The sequence below is a fragment of the Vidua chalybeata genome (assembly GCF_026979565.1).
Source record: "Vidua chalybeata isolate OUT-0048 chromosome W unlocalized genomic scaffold, bVidCha1 merged haplotype SUPER_W_unloc_9, whole genome shotgun sequence".
NCBI lineage: Eukaryota > Metazoa > Chordata > Aves > Passeriformes > Viduidae > Vidua > Vidua chalybeata.
Genome location: NW_026530344.1, coordinates 870630 through 888656, shown reverse-complemented (window position 1 = coordinate 888656; position 18027 = coordinate 870630). Strand labels below are relative to the sequence as shown.

The 18027-nt window shown below is 46.4% G+C and overlaps 1 protein-coding gene across 1 annotated transcript in view; it reads right to left on the bottom strand.

The window, feature by feature from the left end:
- The window catches only part of LOC128783026 (hsp90 co-chaperone Cdc37-like 1), a 37286-nt gene extending 20188 nt beyond the window's left edge, over positions 1–17098 (bottom strand). Inside the window, 1 exon segment of the mRNA XM_053933601.1 lies at positions 16958–17098. Coding sequence (XP_053789576.1) covers positions 16958–17098 — 141 coding nt within the window.
- Between the last annotated feature and the right edge of the window lie 929 nt (positions 17099–18027).

Genomic DNA, 18027 nt, shown 5'->3' with positions numbered 1-18027 from the left:
TGACTTCCCCAGGTGATCCTTTGCAGACTTGCCTAATAGCCATGCCTTTAGGAAAAGGTGAATGGGATGCCTTATACAACAAGACAATGCACAGGGATTGTGCCGCCCCAGGTCGAATTGAGCTGATGTGGTGGTGCAATGATAAGTATAGCAAAAAGGCTGGTAGACCAGCTGCGTGGTCTTTTGCTAATGACAGAGTATTAGGGGTAAATAAAGTTTCTGACTTTTTTTCTCTTTCCCTACTGCCTAAAGAATTGGACATTTTTGGATCCATGCAGTCTTTTGCATGTTTCTTTCTAAATCATACTATCGGACCCTTTACTGATAAAAGATTTGGCCTTGATGTTTCAGGCACAGGAATTTGTGCCAATGCTTCTGCCTGGTGTAATCATATCTTGCCTCAGCCAGTTTTACCTGGAGTGGCTTCTATTGGGTTAATAGACAATATATTCTTCATATGTGGAAATAGAGCCTGGAAAGGAACACCAGGAAGGGCTGCAGGAGGCCCTTGCACTTTTGGGTGACTAACTATGTTTCACACTTTCCGGGAAGACTTACCATCTTTACACAGGTTGGTGTGAGCAAAGCGTGGCACGCACATGTATAGACCAGATTGAGATGATAATGTTGAATCCTGGAAACATGGACCCTGAGTGTTTGCCTCAATTATTCCATCTATAGACATGGCACATGCATTAAAAACTTTAAATAACCTTGGCTGTTGGCTTGCAAAACAAACGAATGCTACTAGCTCTGCTTTAACAGGCCTATTAACAGACGTTGATAACGTGAGGCATGCTACGCTGCAGAATAGAGCTGCAATAGACTTTTTGCTTTTGGCACGTGGACATGGTTGGGAGGATTTTGAAGATTTATGCTGCATGAACCTTTCTGACAATTCTCTATCTATTCATGCTAACATACAGGCCCTTCAAGAGAACGTAACCAAATTAAGAGTAGTAGATGATAGTGACTGCTTGGACATATACTTGGGGGTTGGGGACTTACTGGCTGGCTTAAACATTTAGCTAAAACAGGATTTTATATTTCAGCCATAATATTGCTTATGATGATCTGCTTGCCATGAGTACTGCAATGTGTTCAGAGACTGATAACTCCACAAAGAAAATTTTAATGGTGGAAAAGAAAGGGGAGATGTAGGAATACAACTAGAAAGCTGAGCTGGGAGCACTTTCCAGCTCATTACAGAAGTGGATATGTTAGCATTAGTAGGCCACAAGCCTTGACAACAGAAAGCAGAACCTTGAAGAAGGAATGCAGAAGTTAGCAGTGTGCTTGGTACAATGTGCTTGGTAAGCAGAACTCATATGAGATAATGCATACCTGCGCTAGTAAGTACAAGGCTTTGAATTAAGCAATGTTACCTAGTTACATAAATGTTATAGTTGTGCTATTTTTAGTAACTGCTGAAAAGGTATATAAGCTCAGCTTTGCAAATCAATAAATGGCTTCATGTGTGCAAACCATGGAGTCCACTTCTCTTTCATCAATCGCTGTCACAATAACGTTGCAGTGAGATTTCATGGTTTAGCCCTGAACCCCGGTTCCTCCCCTGAAGATGTCCTCCCAGCTGTGTCAATCACTCCTCCTTTCCCCACCCTGACCCCTGCCAGCACTGTCTGTCACTCCTGGCATTCCAGAAGTGCATCGAGTGATTGGGCAGATTCAAAAGATGCCTTCCACCCCCGGGAGGCATTGGGCCATCCAGGTGTCCTTTGTCCCCTGAGACCTCCTCTCCCGTACCTGGTTGGTGGGCTCCCTATCCCTTCCCCCCTCCCCTGCCCCAGGTAAAAGAGGGACAACCACACTATCCAGAGAGTTCTGCTTGGAGCTGTTGCTACATTCAGAGGCCTGCGGACCAGAATAAAAGCTCTGTGTTAAAACCCTCCATCAGAACTGACTCCTTTCCTTCACCATAGCCTTAAGGGCTTCTCCGGCAGAGGAAATCCTGAGGAAGCGGACCATCTATGAGAGGAAGCTCCATCTTGCTGCCACTGGAGCTCCAGCATGTCTGGACTTGTCTCCACATGCCCAGCTGCAACATCCAGCTAGCCAAAAGTGTCCCTGGGGTGAAACACCACAGTGGCCGCTATTTGGTTCAGCAGCAGGGGCCAGACAAGCCTAGGCATGTCGCATTCTCGATATTGGTAACACCAATACAATAATACTGTGTAACTAGAGGATTTTTAAAAGAAACTTCTACTTCAAGCTTTCTAACCCTATTCAAAAGATATTTATATAATCATGTATCAAGTATTGTTACCAGTAATACAATCTCTAGATGCATATCATAAAATTCTTTTGTAGATGAAAGGATTTTCCTCACTCCCCTCTGGTTATCCTTACTCTGCAAAATTAACAATAGTCAAAATAGCACAATGCAAGACATACTTCCGAGAAAAAAGCATTTGCTTTATGTGATAGGAAGTGTCCTCCCCCTCTCTACCACAGATAGTTGGTGCAGATATGGAAGAGATAACCTGGGTGAAAAGCCCAGCAAGTGGTCACCTCTGTCTCGCATCAAAATGGCTCAAGCCCCAAGTTAAGAATCAACACCTTAGTCTGGAGAGCAGATGTGGGAAGAAAATAAATATTTCTGACTTGTGGATGCTGACAGTCTGGTCTGAGAGAAAGTCAGATAAACCTTCCCAGGCATTGCTCTGGGGGAGCTTTGAGAAAGCTCAGAGAAAGAATTAAAATAATCTTTAATCTTTGCAGATGGTGTTTTGAACCTGTTGTTTACTTCTAGGATGTTTACAAGAAGGGTGTTGTTCCTAATTAGCCAATGATGTGAGGGGTGTTGATTGAGGACCAATCAGGTCCAGCTTTCTCAGAACAGTTTATAAAAGAATGTGATGTCTAATAAACTTCGCTATTGCCTTCTGAGAAGACCTTGGCGTCTGTGTCACTTTATTCAGCCGTCCCTAATACAATAGTGACACTGACTGAGAGACACTGTTTTACAAACTGTAAAAGACACATGAGTTATCACAGAGGCAGAAGCCTTCTATACACACACCCTGAAAGTGTTTGAGACTTCTCCCCAGAGTTTGGATGCAGATTCTGTGGTTACTTTCCTGGAAATTGAGGGAAAGGATCTCGATGTGTGCCCCACCAACAACTGGATGGTAAGATACATTGAATCCTAAGTTATATTATTTCTTCGCTAGCTGTAAAATTAATAGGTACCTTTAGCCCTGCGCTGTATATACCTACTATTAGTCTCCCTTTTTGTCCTCATTCCTGTGTAGTATTAGTTTGTTTTAAGTCTTATGTTTGTTAGTTTTGTGTCTATTAAATAAATAATTCATTCTATAATAGACTGAATCAGCCATTATTAAAGAATTTGCAAATGAGAGTGGGTTTTGGGGTGCTGGCTGCCTCAATAAAGCTACTGCTTGACGCCAGAGGCCTGGGCAAAAGGCAGGGACTTATCTAAATGCCCACATCTATTCATAACACTTTATGATGTCAAATTGTAACATTAGAGTAACTATTACTACCTGACTTCCAGCATGGATTCATATTACATGGTGGATTAACCTTGGCTGGCTGTCAGGTGTCCACTAAGTTACCTCTATCACTACCCCTCCTCAGCAGGACAGGGGAATGAAATAGGATAAGAAAAAGCTCATGGGTCAAGACAAAAACACAAAGACCACTTACCAATTAATGCCATGGGCAAAACAGACTCAACTCAGAGAAGATTAATATAATTCATTGCCAATTAAAAATAGAGTAGGATGGTGAAAAAAAAGGCAAAATGGAAAGGACTTTCCCCTCGCCCTTCCCAAGCTCAACTTCACTCCATTGTTCCTGACTCTTCTGTCTCCTCCTCTGTAGCAGGGCATCTCACCCCTCCAACAAGAGATAATCTGTTGTTTGTTAGCCAGTCAGATAACTCAAACAGGACAAGCCCTCTTGTAGTGAGTTATTTTGGTGCCATGGGGATAACACTGGTCTGGTATCTCCCAGCTGACAATACACATCTTACTGTTTAAGTGAGATCTGGCATGATAAACTGGATTTTTGACTGTCAGACACCTTACTTTACAAACTATAGAAGCCACACCAAACTTTCACAAAATCAAAATCTTCTATACATTTTCCTGGAAATGTGTGGAATTTCTTTCCTGAGCAGGGACTCCTGCTTCTCAGTTACTCCCCAGGGGTTAAGTTGTGGAGTTGTGTTTTTAGGTTCCACTGTATGTATGTTCAAGATGGTTTATCCCTCTGTACCCCCCTTGTGCCTTTTTGGTTCATCCTGGGTTTTCCCATCAGCACCTGTGTGTCCATCAATCCCAAAAACCATGACTCAGGCCCCTGACCCCACCCAGGTGACTTGTCCATCCTTCCCCTCTGTCTGGAAGCTTCTGCCGGGGTCGCTGGGTGACTGGACAATGGCCTGGGGTCCCTCCCCTCCTCCCTGCTAAGTGGATACCTCGGCTATCCTTCCCTCAGAGGGCCACTCCCATGTCTTCTCCCATTGGCTGATCGGGTTTCCCCGCCCACCCTATATCAGGGCCTGCTCAAGGCCCAGAGCTCACTCTCTTCTGGGACCTCTTCAAGTGCTGTTGGGCTCTGGGGCTCTCCTCAGAGTCACAATAAATCTTGGACCTACCCCAGAAGAGTGTCGCCTCCTTCCTTGCTGGTGGGATCAGCAGTGTCCTCGGACCCACGAAGGCACTCTCTAAAGCCCAGATGGGTTCAGCAGGGAGTGCCTCTCGCTGCCCTTCTCGCCCCGAAAAAAGCTAGCCGGGGCTAGCAAGGGATCTACTCTTGCGAAGTTGGGACAGGACGCGGCATTAAGTGAAGGAATCTGTGTACATTATCATCATTTTGGTGATAAGTTACATTTGACTCCTAATCAATATTATTTCTTTTGCTAGCTTTAATATAGGTAACTTGATATAGTGCATTGTTTTATTTTATGCTGTAATCTACTAGTAATAGTAGTTCTTTAGTTTTATACTGTGTTGTAAGTAACTCTGATTAAGATCTTTTGTCTGTTATCGCTTGTCTATTTAATAAATAATTCATTTTTATAAATAGACCTGATTTGCCACCATTGGAACTTGCAGACCAGACTGATTCCTTACATTTAAACTGTTGCCAAAATCTGAGGCTAAGTCAGGGCTTGTCTGAAGCTTCCCCTTGTCCCAAGACATCCTGCCTGTCCTGAGCACCACTGGAGGGATGGGGAATGGGTTCTGTGGTCAGTTTGCCTCTCTGACATTCCTTTCTCCTCACATTTTTCCCCAGCTCCAGCATGGATTTCTTCCCACATGCTGCATTTCTTCAAGAACTGCTCCAGTATGATTCCATTCCATGAAGTACAGTCCTTCAGGAAAATACTCCTCAAATGTGCATCCCCCATGAACTGCAGCTTCTGTCAGGACCCTGCTCTAGCATGGGCTCTCCACTGGCTGCAACTTCCTTCATGGCACATCCACGTGCTCCACTGCAATGTCTTCCAGAGGCTGCAGCGTGGATATCTGCTCTAGCATGGTCCTCTCCATGAGCTGTAGAGAATACCCGCTCTGCATGTGGTCCTGTCCTTGAGTTGCTGGGGGACAATCTGCTTCACTGTGGTGTTCTCCATGGGCTGCAGGGGAACCTCTGCTTCTGTGCCTGGAGCACCTCCTTTTTCTCTTTTTTCTCTGACCTTGATGTCTTCAGGGTTGTTTCTCTCACATTTTTTCCTCACTCCTTTCTCTCACAATTGCTACACAGTATTTTTTTTTTCCTTTTCTTAAATGTTTTTACAGAGGTGCCACCAGCTTCACTGACTGGCTCAGCTTTAGCCTGCAGTGGGTCCATTTTGGACCTGAATGGAACATGAGGGCAGCCCCTGGTGTCTTCTCACAGAGGGCACTCTTACAGCCTCTCCACTACCCAAATGTTGCCACGTAAACACAATACAGTTAACACAATGCATGTCCTAGCAGCTTAGCCTGGACTGTCAGTGAAAGCGGAATTTAATCTATGCATTAAAGGCACAACATAAGCATCCTTTTCCTTATACCAAATATATTGAGAGGGCTAGGAGATACAAGTGATTTCTTAAACCTCAGTACTTATATTGCCTACAAACGTACACTAGAAGACCAGCAATTGAGAAATTTTTTACAGTGAGAGAAATCAATCACTGGTACAACCTCCCCAGTGATGCAGTAGAGTCCCCATCACTGGGGGTTTTCAAGATGTTACTGGACAGAGTGCTAAATAATCTCATCTAGGCTCCCTTTCCCATTATAGGTTGGGCCACATAATCTTTTAAGGTCTCTTCCAACCTGGGCTGTTCTATAATTCTATGATCTGTTATGTCTTCCCACCAGAAGTGAGAAATAAAATGTGTATATTAGCTTTTCAGCTTTCCAGTGCAATATTCTGAAGTTAGTGACAGGGACCATCTTTGGCAGAGGGATAGGAAGGACACTGCAATTTGTGACTGTTTATCTGGAGGAAACTTCAGTGCAGATTAATCAGAGTGCTCATGCAAACTTTGTTTCAGAATCACAGCAAATCTCTTTTTAAAGAACAATTGACTACTTGCAATGTGGAAAAAAAATACAACTTCTTATTGATGCCAAATTGATTTTTGCTTTTTTCTTTTATATATCCTCTGTATTCCTTACACATATATTTGTAGCTCTGCAGCCTATTATTGTATTTGTAGCCAGTTTTCCCAGTACTTTTCCTTACCTTTTCCCTAGGCAGAAAGACAAAACACATTCCAGATCCCCAAGCCCTGGGGGGTACAAGGCCCCTATCCTATCTTGGTTCTTCCTGGGAACCAAGGCCAAAACCAGCTCTTTGAGACACATTTTTATAAACAAAGTTGAGTCTCATCTAAGGACGTGGCAGGATTCAGAGACGGTTGAACTGGGGGAGGAATTACCTCACCTTTTATGAATCTAATTGGTGATTTTTGTCAATTATGCTAATTTCCTAAACTTATAAAACTGTATTCACCTCATGTGGGGGTGGGCATTTTGTGGACATTTTCCATAACTGCCCCTGGAGGCCTCCAATAAAGACCAGCCTTTATATTACCTCCTACACTAATATTATCTTAAAAGATAATATTTATTTCCAGGTTCTTTAAGGCAGCATCATAAATAATGCAGTATTTTTAATAATGACCTACCTATGCTATTTATAGCTATATAGAAAGAAGGACATCTATAGGCAATGTTCAAATGAGTGCTGGATGGATACTCCGAAGATTGGGAAAAAAGGAAGTTTCCGACTTCTGGCAATGTGAGAAAGTCTCTCTGCCCACAGAATACATACAGTACCCTAGTAAGAGGTGAGAAGGAACAAACTTCTGAGTTTCCATGGTGAACTGCTCCAGTAGACATACTCTGAGTGATGGATCACACTGGGAGACTGTGGGGAGCTTCTTGAAAACTGGCAAAACTGCAAAGCTAGAGCAGAGAGAGAGAGAGAGAGAGAGTGGGGGAGGCCAGGAGTGAAGACAGCCAAACCCCACCTGTACAAAAGCCACCCCCAGGGAGCATGAATGACCAGGAGAGAGGCAAACAGAGCGGGCAAACAACACATACCATGTTAGCCAGGGTGGATGAGGCAGTTTGCACAGAAGTTTGCACAAGAAGGGCATGCAGGGAACACACAGTCCCCCTACTGACTCAAGAGGCGAGGCCAAATAGTGGTCATAACCTTCCCAGATGAAACCTAGCTACGTTTTCTACTTGCCAGAAAGCCCTTGCCAAAAGGCATGTAGTGACCCAGATGGAGCTCCTGTGCAAACATGCAGCTATCCAGGACTCGGGCTGCAGGCAGTGCCACATCCTGTCACTGGTATCAGAGGGCAGCAGAGTTAACACCTGTGTGAGGGGCAACCAGGTGGATGATCTGCTCAGCCTGGTGGCAGAGCTGAAAGAAGTAGAAAAGTTAAGAAGTATCAGGGAGTGTGAGGAGGAGATAGACTGATGGAGCTAGTCTACCATCCCTGAGACAGATGGACACACCACAATAAGCTGAGGATCCCCTACCCTCTCACCATAAGGCAGAAGGAGGGGACCTAAGAGACAAGAAAGAATGGAAACAGATTTCTGCTTGGGCAGCAGGCGAATCCCCTCTTGGCTTCCCTTGCCTTCCCAGGTGCCCTTACACACTAGGTTTGAGGTTCTGGAACTTGAGGGCCAGGCAAATGATGATGCAAAGGTCCATCCAGGGGGTTGTCTAGGGCAAGTCAGTCAATCTCATGCATTACAACTCCCTCAGTGAAGAAAGAAAGAAGGGTAATTGTTGTAGGTGACTCCCTTCTGAGGGGAACAGATGGCCCAATATGCTGGCTAGATGGGGACAGGGAGCAGAATAAACCCTTCATAATTCAGGAGGAGGTAGTTACTGACCTGTGCGACCAAGATACTCACAAGTCTATGAGGCTGGATGGGATCCACTTGAGGGTACTGAGGGAACTGGCAGAAGAGCTTGCCAAGCCACTCTCCATCATATTGCTCTCCATTTATCAGCAGTCCTGGCTAACTGGGGAGATCCCAGGCAAGAGGAAGTTGGCCAGTGTGACACACATGTACAAGAAGGGTTGGAAGGAGGATCCAGGGAACTACAGGCCTGTCAGCCTGACCTCAGAGCTGGACAAGGTCATGGAGATCATCTTGAGTGCCATCATGCAATCAGTACAGGACAACCAGGGGATCAGACCCAGCCAGCATGGGTTTAGGAAAGGCAGGCATGACCAACCTGATCTCCTTTTATGACCAAGTGACCTGCCTAGTGGATGAGGGAAAGGCTGTGGATGTTTACCTCAAATTTAGTAAAACTTTTAACACTGTTTCCCACAGCATTATCCTGGAAAAACTGGTCTCCTATGGTGTTGATGGGTATATTCTTTGCTAGGGAAAAAAGTGGTTGGATGGCTGGGTCCAAAGAGTGGTAGCAAATGGAGTTAAATACAAGTTGGCAACTGCTCACTAGTGGTGTCCCCCAGGGCTCAGCCTTGGGACCAGTCCTGTTTAATATCTTTATCAACAATCTGGATGAGGGGATCGAGTGCACCTTCAGTAAGTTTGCAGATGACACAAAATTGGGTGGAACTTCTGGAAGTATTCAGAAAATGTGTGGATGTGGCACTTGGGGACATGGTTTAGTGGTGAACACAGTGTGTGGAGACCCTGGGGAGCATTCCCTGGTTTAGGGAGACATAAGAAGCTTCCCTCAAAAAGCTGTTAAGACCCCATTGGCTCCTTCCCTTGTTCCTATGTCCCTGAGCCACTCCCTCCCTATTCCCTGATTGGCCCTTATCTTTGTACTGCCCCGAGACTAGGGTCACCCCCGGCCCCTCGGGAAGGAGAAAAAGCTGGACCCTCCACATGTGTGCACCTGGGGTCTCTGAACATCTCACCGCACGGCTGAATTAAACATCTGTGGATACCATGCAAAGGCCCTTTTTGCTTCTTTACCATGGGCTTTACTTAGCAGCAATTCCGGCCGCAACAACAGTGGTGCTTGGTTAATGCTTGGACTCAATGATCTTAGAGATCTTTTCCAACTTTAGTGATTCTATGCTTCTATTCTATGTAACATATGAGGAAATGATGATAGAGCTGGGTTTCTTCAGCCTTCACAAAAGACCCAAAAGGAATCCTGTTGTTGTCAACAATGGCTTAATAGGAGAATGTAGAGAAGATAGAGTCAGACCCTTCTAGGAGGTGCACAGGGACAGGATGAGAAGCAGTGGACACAACCTGCAACAAGGGCAATTCCACTTAGTTCTTTTCCAATAAGGTTGTCAAACCCTGGGACAAGGGCCCAAAGAAGTTGTGAAAACTATTTGTGGAGATATTCAGAACTCAAATGAACAAGGCCTCAAGCAACCTGCTTTGAGCAGGGGATTGGACTTAATACCTCCCAACATCCCTTCCAACCTAGTTTGTTCTATGACTATAATTTAGTTATTTAGAGAAGATTTCTCACCTATGGAGAAATGCACTGTATCAGTGTTTATTTTTTAATCATAAGAATGTTTAACTCCTCTGTGGCAGGCACACTGTTCTTTATCTCAGGATTTTTTCATAGAGGAGCACAGAGAGAAGAAAGAGAAAACAATTTCTATTTCTACTCCTTGTTTTTCCCATGTGGAATGTGTTTGGAGAATTGTTTACCTGGGGTGATTGCTTGATTGGATTCTGGTGAGGATTGTTTGAGCCTGATGGCAAATCAAATCCATCTGTGTCTGGACTCTCGCAAGAGGGTCACAAGTTGTGAGTTATATATGGTAGTTAGAACAAGTATGTATGTAGTTTTAGTATCTCCTTTAACTAGTATATTAATGTATTATAGTATAGTTATAATAAAGAAATCATTCAGCCTTCTGAACTGGAGTCAGACATCATAATTTCTTCCCACTGGGTTCACCTGCATTTACAATACTCCTCCACTCCAGCTCTTGTAAAATGCTCATTTTTTACTGTGGGTATATTACGTATAAATTTCAGGATTTCAGTAGCAGTGGGTTGCAGGAGTGATCTATATGGGAGGAAGCCATGAACTGCCTTGTGACAGTTAGCCAGTTCCAGACAACTCTGAAACTGATGTAAACAACCCATTGCATGCCAAAACTTCAGCCAGTCAGAGAAGGCTGGAGATGCACCCTTAAAAGGAGGTGCCCCATGTCAGAGCAGTCACATCCCCAAAGGGACTGCAGCCTGTGGAAGAACCCAGAGTACAAAGCAAGGAACAGTAGAAAGAAATTATTACGCAACCACCCTAAGCTTCTGTCACTGCATCAAAGGAATTGTTAGGAACTGTCTTGGGGTGATTTTATGATAATACTGTATTCCTCTATCGTCTGCTTTATGCCCAGAAATGAGTCCTGTAGCTTTAAGCTGGGACCAGGGGGAAGGGGGAGAGCCGGGGGAATTCTTCAGCATGGTTTGTGTTCAAGCTCTCATCCTCCCCCATGTTGCTCGGCTTCAAATTGGAGAAGGAGTTACATTCTTTGCTTTTAGCTAGCTTCTTTTTGTTAGATGAGGCAAGAAGTTTTTCTGGGACTGCAATAGCATTTCTCCGGTGACTTCTGTGGCTTCTTCTGGAACTGTTCAGCTTTGCTCTGGTTCGAACACCAGACCATCGCCGAGAGCCGGATGCTGTGGACTGGCAGGGTGTCGTGGGACACTACATCCCAGCTCTGGACCTCAGGGAAAGTCAGCTAATGAAAGAACTCTGAATCCACCAGCTTTCTCCACAGCGAGGAGGTTTAATATCTAACATTATTCATTTTTTTCCTGTGCCCCATAGGCACTCTGTTTGTTAAATAAATAAGTTTTTTCACTTTCCTCCAAGAAATTCCTTTCGTATCAGTGGGGGAGGGAATGCTGGTGGTGGAGGGAGTGCCAAAACCTGCCTTCTTTAGAGGAGACGTTCATTCCAGAGCGTTTTCCTCCTAAAATTGTCTCAAAACTGAGACAGGAACTGACGGTTACCTGACAAAACCAAGTTGACACTTGGAAGAAGGAAAGAGAGTTACTTGACTGAAGCTGAGTCTGAGGAAGGGAGAGGAAAAGTGTTTCCCTAAGTGTTGAGTGGTTTATGTTTTCTTCCTTCAATACTGAATCAGTAATTAAGTTTGTGTCCACTGGCAATAAATTATATGAAGCAAAATCCCCTGAGTCGAGATTGTTTTGCCTATGAAAGTAATGGTGGAGAATACAGGCAACACTCAGACCTGTCACAGCCTGGGATTTGAATAATCGGAGTGACTTTGAAAGTTACAATTTTTCAGCAGACCTATGGAAATGGGAGCATTGGTCTCCGGAACATGGGTACTAGGCACTCCTTTGTTCAGAGTGAAATTAGGGACATGGTTTAGTGGTGGACCTGGCAGTGTTAGGTTAATGGTTGGACTTGATGATCTTAGAGGTCTTTTCCAACCTGAATGATTTTATGAAATTATAGAAATTCAGGACACCTACAGCTGCCACCCCATGGAGATGCCCCTGAAGTTGCTATGATGGTGCTGGGAAACCAGAGCTGCTGGGATACAGCCAATAGCTCAAGTGAGCAGAGCTCTGAGGAATTTGAGGCCTACGCCACTTGCAAACACAGCCCTATGCAAAGGAGTAGCCTTTAAGGTTGGTTGATGGAGAGATATGCTGAACAGTGGCCTGATCCTGCAAATGAAATAACCTCATGGAAAGCCTGGGAAGAAGGAAGCAATCAATTACAGTTGCTTGGGCTGCTGGAGTGTATTTACAACCAAGAAGGGAGGTACCCTGAAAAGGTGGTCAGCATGGACACCATGGCCCAAAAGCTCTGATGGCTAGACACAGTTACTAACACCCCTCTGATATCACCTGATAATCTGGTGGGATGCCCTGTTGATCAAGGAGTGACTTATATGTACCATACTGTCAGGAGCATGCCAGAAGAACAGTGCCAGATTAGCAGCATGGCCAAGGATAATACTGAAGATCTGGTAGTATGGTTAAATTCAGGAAAAACTTCAGGAAAGAATAGGAATTCTGCATACTCCCTTCCTACATGATGAGACTTCTGGATGTTTTTGAAAGAAAAGGAAGAACATATGACAGCAGGATGGAAGGCCCCTTAGAGATCTAGCACTGTGAGAAGGAATTGCAAGAAGAGGGGAGAGGTCAGAGTTCAGTTAAACCATTGTCTTCCCCTATCTCCATCTCTGAACCATGTACTGTTCTGAAAACAGATTTGAATTTACTGCACTGGGATGTGTGGGGGTGTGTGTGGCACTGGCTTAGCAGGGGATGGAGATAACTGAAATTATTGGACTATCTCAGTAGGGTGGCCAAGCACTCCTTTGCCTCATCAGTATCATACTGTATTGGGCTTGTGTGGCAAGGTTTTGGTAGCAGGGGAGCTACTGTTGCCAGAATTAATTTTTTGCCTTTTTTCTTTTATATTGTCTGTATTCTTTACACATATATTTGTAGCTCTGTAGCCTATTATTGTATTTGTAGCTAGTTTTCCCAGTACTTTTCCTTGCCTTTTCCCTAGGCAGAAAGACAAAACACAGTCCAGAGCTCCAAGCTGGAGGTACAAGGCCCCTATCCTATCTTGGTTCTCCCTGGGAACCAAGGTCAAAACCAACTCTTCAAGACACATTTTCATCAACACAGTTTAGTCCCTATCTAATGAGGGGGCAGGATTCAGAGGGGGCTTGAACTGGGGGAAATTGTCTCACCACTTATGTCTCTATTTGGTGATTTTTGTCAGTTATGCTAATTTGCTAAACTTATAAAACTGTATTCACCCGGGGGGGGGGGGTGGACATTTTGTGGACATTTTCCCTAACTGCCCCTGGAGGCCTCCAATAAAGACCAGCCTTTATATTACCTCCTATACTAATATTATCTCAAAAGTGTGTTGTTTTATTTCCAGGTTCTTTAAGGCATCACTACAAGAGTGGCTTCTGTGAGAAGCTGCCAGTAGCTTCCCCCATGCCCAATAGAGCCAAAGCCAGCTGGCTCCAAGAAAGACTTGCCACTGGCCAAGGCAATCAGAAATTATAGTAATGAGACTGTGATAACATATTTAAGGAAAAAAAAAAGTGACTGCACAGCAGTAATTGCAGCCAGAGGAAAGAGAAGTAAGAATATGTGAGAGGAACAACTCTGCAGACATCAAGGTCAGTGCAGAAGGAAGGGGCAAGAGGTGCTCCAGGCATCCTGGTAGGAGCAGGTTTCCTGATAGGACTTTTGACTCCGTGGGGGTCCCAGGCCAGAGCAGGCTGTTCTTGGAGGACTGTACCCCATGAAAAGGGACCCACATTGGAGCAATTTGTGGGAAGAACTATGACCTGTGGGAAGGACTCACGTTGGAGAAGTTCACGGAGGACTGTCTCCTGGGGGAGGGACCCCACAGGGAAGCAGAGGAAGGACTCCTCTTCCTGAAGAGGAAGTAAGTGTCAGAAACAACATGTTGAACTGACCGTAACCTCCAGTCCCCATCTCCCTGCACTGCTGGGAGGAAGGAGTTATAGAATCAGGAATAAAGTTAAGCCCATGAAGGAAGGAGAGGTAGGGAGAAGGTGTTTTTAAGATTTCTTTTACTTCTCATTACCCTGCTCTTATATTGGTTGGTAATAAATTCAATTAATTTCCCCAGGTTGAGTCTGTTTTGCCCATTATGGTAATTGGTGAGTGACCTCTCCCTGTCCTTATCTCAACTCATGAGCCTTTTGTCATATTTTCTCTCCCCTGTCCACTTGAGGAAGGGAGTGATAAAGTGGCTTTGGTGGGCACCTGGCATCCAGCCAGGGTCAAACCACCTCAGATACCCTAGATTGTGTAGCAGCTATGAAGTGTAGTCATCCATGGAAAAGCTAGAGGAGAGACATGCCTAGTTCTACTGGAAGGGAGCCTCAGTTTTTAAATATACAGGATTGGTACCCTCTACTACTGCCACTGGCCCTACTGCCCCTGTCATCCTCAGAACTGACTTTCTAAACCACTGCAGATGGACAGATGGGACAGGAAAGCTTTGTCTAATTTGAAGAGGAAGAAGTGTGGTTTGCACAGGACAGAACCAACTACAGCATTCTCTACTGATCCCTGTCATGTTCTACTATAAGGGAATCGTAGGGGATTCTTTTTAACAGATTTCTTGGATGAAATCAAGCACAAACAAGGCAAATTACATCTGAGAACCATTTCTTGATAAGTAAGGGTATGGTCCTGACTGCAGAGACACAGAAAATTAAACAGAGAGGGGAAAAGAGAGACGGGAAGAGAAACAGAAAGACAGGGACAGAATGTTACCATCAGAACCCCAGGATGCACCATCAGCATCCGATGGGCAGGTAGCATGTGTGCGCTCCCTGGTGGAGGAGACTGTACAGCTCTCGCCAGAGCGTGGCTTTGATGGTCGGCAGACAGTGTGTCTCCTGCGTTGATGGGCGGCGGGATGCCCGCTGAGTCAGCACTCAGGCGGAGCAGAGGGCAGGACAAGTTACAGGATTGCAGCGGCAATCAGAACCATGAACAGCATTGCGGTGGGATCATGGTGAGATCGCAGCGAACAGGCAGTTGCAGGGAAGCAGTGGGAGTCTGCTGCAGGTGGCAACAGGTAGCTGTTGCGGGGAAGCAGCAAAGCAGGGTAGACAGAACAGGTGCGGACAGGGGAGACAGGCAGGGAAGAAGCAGGACCACAGGGAGAAAGCAAGCAGGGGGCCAAACGAGCTGAACCTCCAGACAAACCCCCCTCTAAGAAACCGAGACAGTGGGGTCCGGTTATGGTGCAGTTAACAGCTTTGATGTGCTATGGCCCCCTCCCATAATCCAATCCTTTGCAGATGACCATTGGCTAGTCAGGGAAATTTTTCCCGGGCAGCAGGGGTTTCCCCACCTGCAGGGGGAGGCACTTGCAGCCCAGTGGTGGAAGTTTTCTCACCCCTGATTGGCTGTCAGGCGAAGTCCCCCCATGTGGATGTGACAGCCTTGTCAGAGAGTGAGAAAACTAGATAAGTTTTCCCAGAATTGGCCTGAGAGACTTTAGGGAGTTGAAGATAAACAATGATAGCTTATTATTATAAACAACCTGCAGGTTTTGTTTTCCTACTCTGTTTTCTTGTTTTTCTCAATTATTGTTTATAAGAAGGACATCTTGTTAATTAGCCAATCAGGTGAAATGTATTAACTGAATGACCAATCAAATCTACCTGGATCGGAACAACTTATAAAAAAGAGCAGTTCCAAATATACGGCGCGCGTTATGCCAATCAGCCTTCTGAGGAGTCTGTGTCATTTCTTACTCAATAGCGACATCTGGTGACCATGCCATGTGTTGCATCGGTCAGCCCTTTGTGGATGGCGGGACGGACGAAGGGATGCCTCGGACCCCCGCTGGAACTCCGCCCGGACCCTGCAGTGCCTGGGCAGCCCATCCATGTCTGGACACCCTCTGTTCCCCCAGAGAGGCAACAACCTTTCCCCGCATCCTCCTGGAAAGGACTAGGATCGCAGTTTTGCCCTGATAGCTTAAAAGCTCAGGCGGGAATGAATTCCCCAGCAAAGTGGACAGTCAGTACCTCTTGCTGGAGGTTGGGGATCGGTGTTTTCACGATGGGGAGTCACCTCTCTAGGGAAGAACTCACAATAATTTCTGTGTGGAAAGTCATTATTTCCTTTATTGGAGTCTCTGTGTCAACTGATTTGCTCTGCACTCTACTTGTCTGGGCCAAATCTCATGACTTTCCAGTAGATATAGAGACCGCTTTTAGTCCGCAGTTGTGGGAGGCATTGGGCTACCAGCTCTTGAAAGAAGTTACTAATGGGGATTCCATTGTGCCTCGACTCATACCTGTATGGGGACTCCTGTCCCATGTCTTCCGAGGGCACACCCAGAGGGAAAGCAAATCGGAAATGGGGGCCTCAGAGGGCGACAATGTTGCCTCCGGGGGTGCTGACACCCTGGGGGGAGGATCGGCCAGCCGGGTGAATGCCAGCTTTTCTCCAGCTCCGCACGGACCGGCGGGGGATGTGGGGACCCCCTGCAGAACCTATCTCTCGCCTAGAGATTATGTACCACTGAAATATCCTCATCCTTATGATTCTGTGAGACCAACATATCCTCCTCCTGCAAAACTGGCACCGTCGAGTGCGATAGCCATGTCTTGGCCGTGCCCGGGGACAGCCCCTCCCCGTTTATGCCACTTTTGGCCCCTCCTCTGCCGCTGGCAGCGCCCAGTGGATCGGCTTTCCCCTGCCCCACAAAGAGCGGCTGGTGAGCCCCTGTGACAGCTGGCCCCGCTCCAGCTACCTGCGGAGCCCGCCTCCGCTCCCCAGAAGGCAGGGATCATGTCTGTGTTTAGGCCAGCCTCGCCCCACCCAGCAGGACGGCCTTGCGCTGCCCCACAAGCCGCTTGGCCCCGCCTCCAGCCCTGCCTTCCCCCCGCCCCCGCAAGCAAGGGACTGACTTTCACGGCCAGCAGGAGCTGCTGCTCCCGACTCAGATTCCACCACCCCCCCGCATCGTGGGTGAGAGCAGAAACACCTCCATTGTCGGTGGTCGCCACAGCCAGACTGGTCACTTCGTCAGCTCCCTTGTTGTCAGCCATGGAGTCTGCACAGATGTACTGGCCGCACCCATCGTCAGCTCCTGCCGGCGAGCATTTGTTCCAGCCAACGTCACACCCCCTGGCTGGCTTCCCCCCCCCCCTTTTCCATGGCACTTGCAAAGACGACAGCGACAGTGACTACCTCACAACAGGAGCTGTGTTTCCTTTCGCCCCCTCACCTTTAGTTGTGGAAAAACTGGCTCCTCCTACTCCCTGCATGGCAGCTTACTCGACTGACTTAATATCTTTTGCAGCTTTGCCATTGCAGCCCGTGCTGGTGGCAGCCACGCCTGCAACCCCCACGGCAGTGGCAGAAGCGCTGCCGCCCACGGCTACACCTCCAGCTGTGCCATCCGCAGCTGGGCCCCTGGTCATGGCACCGCCACAGTAAGGCTTGTAACCAGCCCCTCGGCTTCGCAGTCCACAGTCAGTCCCACAACTTAGGAACCTCCGGCCAACCCACCACCCCCTGCTGCCCGCAGGCTGTCCTCTTGAGACAGAGTGAAAATTTAACATGGTAGAAATCCATTTAGATTTAGGTGAAATGTGCTGCTTTAAGCTTGCTAACATAAGTAAAATATGCTGTTTAGTCTAGTAACTCTGCAGCACTAGCAAAACTGCCCCAGCTGAGGAGAAAGAATGCAAATTTCCAAGCTAAAGAGATAAGAAAAATTCCTTGGACCTTGAAACAGACAGCGCAGAGTGACCCAGGAGTTCTTTCTGTACTTTCTGACAAAAACAGAGTACAAGTGTGTGGTAGATAGGGACAGGCGAACGGAAAATCTCGGGATGTGACGGAAAGCTAGACCCTTCCCCCCTTCTTCCTGCTATAAGTGATCAATCACCCCTAAAGCATGCAGCCCCTCCTAACTCTGTAGTTTTCCACTCCTTACTAACCCTAGCCAGACCCACCATCCCCTTTTGACGTA